General features: G+C 39.7%; 1 protein-coding gene across 2 annotated transcripts in view; it reads left to right on the top strand.

Moving 5' to 3' along the window:
- LOC101859616 overlaps positions 1–1,887 on the top strand; it is a 59,695-nt gene extending 57,808 nt beyond the window's left edge. Inside the window, exon 3 of one of the 2 annotated variants that reach the window (XM_005090366.3) lies at positions 1,449–1,887. In XM_005090366.3, the coding sequence (XP_005090423.1) occupies positions 1,449–1,773 (325 nt within the window). In that variant the 3' untranslated portion in view covers positions 1,774–1,887. Of the gene's footprint in view, positions 1–802; positions 996–1,448 lie in introns of those variants that run through there. The other variant, XM_035971250.1, reaches the window with a different exon arrangement.
- The last annotated feature ends 6,112 nt before the right edge of the window (positions 1,888–7,999 follow it).

Here is a 7,999-nt window from a genome sequence, read left to right as displayed (position 1 = left end):
GACAGACAGACAGACAGACAGACAGACAGACAGACAGACAAACAGATAGATAGATAGATAGATAGATAGATAGATAAAATGACAGAGTGATAGATAGAGTAATAGAGATGTGGTTGTGGGGGGAGGGGGGGGAGGAGAAACAGACAGAAACAAAGACACATAGAAATAGAATCTCTCTGACAGAGAGGGAGTCTTAAACACATTGTCCTGCTCCGCCCAGGAGGAAATGCCAACTATACAAAATTAATGTAGATATTGTTTCTACTTAGAACGTAAGAAGAAGCCTGCTGATAGAATATTCTATGCTCGTGACTCTTTTGCTCGTTCCGATTTCGAGACTCCGAACAATACAATTTTACTCGGCAATTTCACCGCTGATTAACTTTTTGCAAAGCAATGCTACCATTTCGAAAGAATTGACCTTTAAGATATTATGTTGGAAAGTATAGCAGTTGAACTAAAAGAAAGAGGATAATGTTAAGCCGAATATACTGTAGACTTAATAAAATGTCAGAATAGAACAGAAATGGAACAGTCAAAATCCCCCAATCCCTACTTAGAAACAAATAATTCTGGAGTCTTTGAAATAGCGGTTAGGTATATTTCCTTCGCAAACAGTGGGGATTTTGCTTCCAGATTAGAACAAAACAAAATAACAAAGGAAAGCCAAACATCTTCGAATCTTGTTAAGTTAATAATAAAAATTTGCGTTTTCCCTTTCAGATCCAACAAATCAAAGGTAGACGGCAACCCTCTTCCAAATTTTAAAGTTCATATAAAAAAAGCTTTTATTTCATTCCAGATCCAACAAAGCAAAGATAGACTGCAACATATTTGGATTTTTAAATTGGAAAAAAAAATCGCTTGTTGCTTCCATCCAGATCCAACAAAGTAACGGTAGATGGCTGTGTATTTTATGTTTTTCCCTTTATAAGATCCAACAAAACAACTATGGACTGCAGCCTATTCGAATCTTTTAGTTGATGCTGAGTTTTCATTTTCCCTTCCAGATCCAGCAAAGCAATGGTAGATGGCAACGTATTTGAATCTTTAAGTTGATTTAAAATATGCTTTTTCCTTTTAAAGATCCAACAAAACAATCGTGGATGGCAGCCTATTCGAATCTGTTAGTTGATACATACTGAGTTTTTATTTTTCCTTCTAGATCCAACAAAGCAATGGTGGGAGAAAGGCAACCCATATCAAATTTCTAAGTTGGTGGGTGGTTGGCGGGTGCTCTGGTATGGTTTGCTTCTTCTTTCCAATCAAACATTTGATTCTGTCGTCCTTATCTCTCCTTCTTCTTTTTTGCGTTTGTTACTCTCTTGTAACAACTCTAATCTTCGGCACTTATATGACCTTATTATGTTGCAAGTGTTGTAAAACATTTACTAAAACAAAACAAAAATCTTTAAGTTAATAATAAATAATTTGCCTTTTCCTAATAGATCCAACAAAGCAATGGTGGACGGCAACCTGATCCTGACCCGCTGCGACTCCTCGGTGGGCAACTCCGGAGCGGCCGTCCTCACCGACGATTCCCGGGAAGCCAGCAAGATCATCGGAGTCCTCTCCAACACCATGCCCGTCGGACGTCCGCCTTTCTTCGCGCGCTTCAGCGTCATCGCCGCTCTGACCTGGGACAAACTCTACGACATCTGCGAGGAGATCGGGAAGATCGGAGTGGACTATAACGTGTGCCCGCCTCTCTCCAGCATACCCCGACATCGTGGACACAGCATGCAGTACAATGTTATTCCGTTTTTTGGCTGATGTTCTCTCCAATTTATTCCCCTACCCCCACCCCCCACCCCACCCTACCCCGCCCCCGTGCCCACTGTTCTCATGTAATATGATTATGTGATTGAATTCATGGACTAGATCGAATCTTGTTGGAGTTACGTTGTTTTTCTTTATCGTGTATTAATACAAGTGTGCGTAGTGTAATATATGCACCGACATTTGTGACGTAGCGATTAGGCGCTTCTTCGTCGCAGTCCAAAGACCTGAGTTTGAATCTCAGATGGGGAGACTTTTATCGAGCATCCCTCTCAGCCCGGGTTGGCTTTGACAGTCAAAATTTAAGCCGGCCTCCTAAATTATCTAATCTGTGTAGATGGGGGCGTAAAAACATCTACATTAACGAGTGTGTATGCCAAGAGATACTTTGAGGTTGGTTACATGTCTTTCGTAAGCTTTAAACCTGAGAAAGCAAATATTGTCAGAAAAAAACAACAACACTTGCTTCATTAATTTTACAATTAAATATTGTACCCACATCATAATATACTGACGAGCAAAAGAAAGTGGGCACCCTACGTTCTGTGCATTATTTCCGTTCTTTACAGTAGTAATGCCGTATTGCCAATGAATTTTGAAAGTTTTTTTGCCATTTTTTTCAATAAATGCAGACAAAAAACTAAGAAAAACGATCAAAAGCACACCTTTTATTAGAAATTAATAACACCTTTTATTAGAAATTAATAACACCTATTCAAATGTCCAAAATCCCAGAATTAGTAACGGGTGTAACTCCCACCAGCATTGATGACTAAAGTGCATCTCCACTTCGTGGATTGCACATGTCGTTGGATAAATTGCTGGGGAATATTATTCCAAGCATCAATTCATGATTGCTGCAGTTGTGGGATTGTCGTTGAAGGTGGCCGAAGGGTGCGAATTTCCTTGTCCATCGTGTCCCAGAGGTGCTCAATCACGTTTAAATTTGGGGATAATACTGGAAACGGTGTTATAGCACGTACGTCATTTTTGTTGTAAGAATCTCTGGGTAATAAAGGCACCGTGTGCAGGAGCATTGTCCTGCTGGCACACGAGATTGTTCCTGTGGCGAGCCAGAAACGGCAGAAGGTGTGGATAGAGATCGTCATTGATGTATCTCTGGGCAGTCAGATTACCGTCGATAATGACTAGATCGAATTTATCAGTACTGGTTATGGATTCCCATACCATAATGCTACGTTTGTCAGCAACAGCACTGACACACTGAGAAAAATAACGTTCATGACGTCTCCGGTAGACTTTCTGCCTTCCATCGTGGCGATCCAAAAAAAATCTGGACTTGTCAGAAAACATCACTCCGTTCCCCTGGCGGTTTAGCCATCACCAGTGCAGATGTGCCCAGTTGAGTCTGGCATGACGGTGTCTTTGGAGGAGACGAGTGGCGTCGAGGTGGGTGTCGGGCAACGATTCCGTGGGCTTTCAAGCGTCGACGAACGGTAGAGCGGCTGATTGGTCTATACCCAGGCCAATCTCTGGCAGTTTTAGAAGCTGTTTGAAACCGATCCCGTAAGTGTGAAACTCTGATCCGATTGTCTTCAACAGCAGTAGAGACACGAGGACGACCAGACCTTGGAGTGTCACTAATCGAACCACTTGCTTGGAAGTGTATCCTTAGCTTTTGGAGAGTATCTCTCGTCACGTTGAAAGCTCTAACTACAGCAGAAACCGTCGCATTGCTCTCTGCATGCCAAGAGCTTCTTGACGTTGCGCATCACTGAGACGAGGCATGGTATAAAACAAAATTGAAAAGTACAAACCCAAATTTGTTGACGGCCTTTTCGCTTTACACGTTGAAGTGTGTAAAAAAAAAAAAGAATAAAAGTAAAGGTATTGTAAACTTTCAAGAAAAAACGAGAAAACACGTTTTTGGTCAAACGTATTGAAAACATTTTTTATACCAACAAAATAAACAAATGTTGTCTGACCGACTTTCTGAAGTGACTCAAGCTCAGCATACCAATCGCCAAGTCAAAATTGGCTAAACTACTCATACAGAACCGATTTGAAAACTGCCCACTTTCTTTTGCTCGCCAGTATATATCTTTTTTAACATTAAGAATTTGAATTTGACAAAATTATTTAATATTTCTTGAGCTCTTGCAACCGATGCCATAGGTGTAGTAACTTCTATAAAAATCAAATGGATCTCTCGATCAAACTAAGAATGCAGTCAAACTTGTCTAAGATAGCCACCTATTGTCTAGGAGAAAAAATGGCCGTCTTATACGAGTGGACGTCTTACAAAGTGTAATTATAACGTTGAAAAACGCTAGAGAGGAAATGGGAAGTGGCATTTTGTACAGCTGATTATCTTTTACAGACAGGTGGCAGTTCGAACAAGGCTCGAATGTGTTACTATTTGAGGTTGTTTTTGAGTTTTGACGGGTCTGAAATGGTGACATGTAATAGGTTGAACGCTCCTATCAACACAATTAGGAATATTTATTTAAGAGGCAGGACCTCTGAGTTCAACATCCATCCCCGAAAAGACCTAGCCAAATAGGAAATTCAAGGACACAACGTCGGACCTAGCTAAGGCACGAACCCCCGAATCGGCAATCTCACGATTACAGGCCTGGTAGCCTAATTACTAGGCCATCAACGCCACCATGACGGGTCTGTAAAGTTAAGTTTAAGTATTGCGTTCTTGGCAGCATCACATAAAAGACATAATAGGCTTCGAAAGTACTCCTTTTCTTTCGTATTTTAAATGTTTTACGCACATATCAACACAATTCAGATCATTTAGGAGTCTGGCTTCGACCCGGGCTGAGGCGAATACAACGTCCCAACCGAAGAAAGACCAAGACACACGATAAAATGTTTTCCCAGACACGGGAATGGAACTCATTGATTCGTCTGTGTGCGAGTGCGAAGAGCCTTGCCACTACACCATAATCACCAGTGCAAGTTCTCCAGCAATACAGCGTTAAGAGAAAAAAACATTAAAAAAACATAAAGTCCAGAAAGTAATATCGGGGATTCGAACGTAAGTCTTCAGTAACGGGGAATAGTATTTTTCAAATAGTGCTTACTCTGTAGATAGCAACAACAACAGCAACAACAATCATATTCGTGATACTACTACTACTACTACTACTACTACTACTACTACTACTACTACTACTACTACTACTACTACTACTACTACTACTACTACTACCACCAATGATAGCAACAACAACAACAGCAACAATGAAAATAATAATAACAATAATAATAATAATAATAATAATAATAATAATAATAATAATAATAATAATAATAATAATAAATAATAATAATAGTAATAATAATAGTAATAATAATAATAATAATGATAATAATAATAGTAATAATAATAATAATAATAATAATAATAATAATAATAATAATAATAATAATAATAATAATAATAATAATAATAATAATAGTTCGCCCATCACTAGCTGATAAAGTGTATTGTATGGTTTGTGTGAATAAGGAAAGAATAAATTTAACCAAAAATACTAGGGCTACCAAGAATGAAAATGTGTCAGAGACTGAAAATGGAAATAAGTAATTTTGACTGAAGCACGCACGCGTAGGACAGGGTTGCATGTAATGTTGTTTTCTTTACGTCTTATACTCACGTAAAGTTTGCCCACGAGCGAGAGAGCGAACTAGTAATGAGTACGGAAAAAACCCCGTTCTTTAGAAAGACGATCCCATGTTGATTTTTGGTCTGCCTTTCTCTTGTTTGCTCTATTTCAAGACGAAAAAGAAAGCGGTTTAAGTTTAAATTTAGCTTTAAGATCACAAAGGGAAAGGGATGGGAATAGTGAATGAGCTAGAAGGAAAGGGGGATTGGGGGCGGCTAGACAAGGAACAAAATAGACTCATTAAATTGACATCAGATGATGCCCTTGCAAATAAGGTGTGGGCTTTTTGTGTGTGAGCGTGCGTATGTGTGTGCATGTGTGTGTGTGTGTGTGTGTGTGTGTGTGTGTGTGTGTGTGTGTGTGTGTGTGTGTGTGTGTGTGTGTGTGAGTGTGTGTGTTTGGAGGAGAAAGGATAGACAGACGGACAGACAAGCAGAGAGAGAGAGAGAGAGAGAGAGAGAGAGAGAGAGAGAGAGAGAGAGAGAGAGAGAGAGAGAGAGAGAGAGAGGGGGGGGGGTCACTGAGATATAGGAAGAAAAGAGAGACAGAGAGAAAAAGAGAGTAACGTGTTCGGAAAAATAATACAACAATGTTGCGGCTGGTGCTTCTCTTTCTTTTGCTGCTGTTGCTGATCACCATGATGATGATTTTATCGTGTTTCCAACGCCATATGCGACACATGTAGCTTATTTATTCAAGTTTTGATTCCTATCTGGAGTACAATGAGTAAATAAATAAATTGATTAGTGAATATATCGATAAGAAAGCAAATAAATAAATTAATAAATAGACAAACATATAAATAAATAAATAAATAAACAGATAAATAAATAAATAAATAAACAAATAAATAAATAAATAAATAAACAGATAAATAAATAAATAAATAAACAGATAAATAAATAAATAAATAAATAAATAAATAAATAAATAAATAAATAAATAAATAAATAAATAAATGAAACGAAAAATACCTGAGGTGAATAGAATACTGCAACCCAGGTTAAAAAGGAGCCTTTTAACCACTACCACTACATTTTAGGATCTATTGATTGATTACTATACAATTTGCAATATTTCGAAGAAGGCAAATTAGTAAAAACTTACACAATGGTCGAAATTTGCGAAATTGCCTCGTTTTAACGCTCCCAAATTGTTTCAGAGGCGGGACCACCGAATCTAATGCCCATCTCTGATAGGACAAAGCCAAATAGGAAAACATTCACATAGTTAATAAGGATAGAAAGAGAGAGTGGGAGAGAGAGGGGGGAGAAGGAGGGAGAAAGATACGTAGGGAGAGAGAGAGAGAGAGGGAGAGAGAGAGAGAGAAGGGGGGAGAAAGAGAGGAGGAGAAAGAAAATTAGAGAGAGAGAGAGAGAGAGAGGGGGGGGGAGGAGAAAGAGAGAGAGAGAGAGAGAGAGAGAGAGAGAGAGAGAGAGAGAGAGAGAGAGAGAGAGAGAGAGAGGGGGGGGGGGGGGGGAAAGACGCAACGTCGGAACGATCTAAGCCTCGAGCTTCTAAATCCGTATTCTCACAACACGAGTCTGGTAACCTAACCCCCAGATTACCGACACCACCATAATAATTCTTGTTTCGATGAAATCGGAGATTTAGTACATGTTTTTTTATAACAGCATACATTTTGGTGTCCATTTTTTCGTAAGCCAGAAAAAATATTAACATTTAATTCTTTAGACGATTTGTTTTTCTAGTCGGCTGGTTTAGAAAAGAGCGGTGAAACCGTCTGAGCTGCTTAAAAAAGAACAAAGGCTTAAAAAAACCCACACGCTTAAAACAGAACAGAACAAGATTGTAATGTGTCCTTTACTGGCTGGCATAATTTGTCTTAATCAGTGCCTGCCGACGTGTGCGATTAGGTAATTGTTCTGGTGGGCGTTTTTAAAAATAAAATTTAGTTTTCGTGAGTTTTACGGCACTTGCAACACACTTAAGTTATATAAGTGCCGAAGATTAGAAGTGTTACAAGAGAGTAAAGTAAAATTGTTCCTGCATCCGATCCGGACATTGGGGATTGCCTTGTTAGTGAGACAACTTCCTGGGCCTTCGGCTTATTGTGGTAGGGTAGCCAGTTCCTTTCCATGCTGCCTTTACTTCCCCAACTCGAAGTCAGGTACTCATTACTGCTGGATGGGCAGGAGGGGGTGAACCGAGGCTCGAACCCGGACTTTCCGCTTCGGAGACGAGCACATACAAGAGAGTAACAGACATAAACAAGAAGGAGGAGAGAAAAGGTCGAAAGATGTATGATAGGAAAGAAGGAGCAAACCACACCAGGGTATCCGCCAACCGCTCACCTGGTGGGAGGTGTGGATTACACGACCAATGAAAGAAATCAGTTAAATGTGTCTTTCACTGGCAGAAATTCGTCTTAATCAATTCTTGCCGACCTGGGCGAATAGGTAATTCTAGTGGGCGTTGGGGTCATGAAAGGTATCATGTAATAATGTGTCCTTCACTGGCTTAAATTTGTCTTAATCAATGCTTGCCGACCTGGGTGGGTGGCACCGCCCACTACTGGACGAATTGGCAATTCTGGTGGGCGGTGAGGATCACCTGGC

The sequence above is a fragment of the Aplysia californica genome, unplaced genomic scaffold, assembly GCF_000002075.1.
Source record: "Aplysia californica isolate F4 #8 unplaced genomic scaffold, AplCal3.0 scaffold00016, whole genome shotgun sequence".
NCBI lineage: Eukaryota > Metazoa > Mollusca > Gastropoda > Aplysiida > Aplysiidae > Aplysia > Aplysia californica.
The sequence above is the reverse complement of the archived record's forward strand: the minus strand, read 5'-3'. Positions and strand labels throughout refer to the sequence as shown.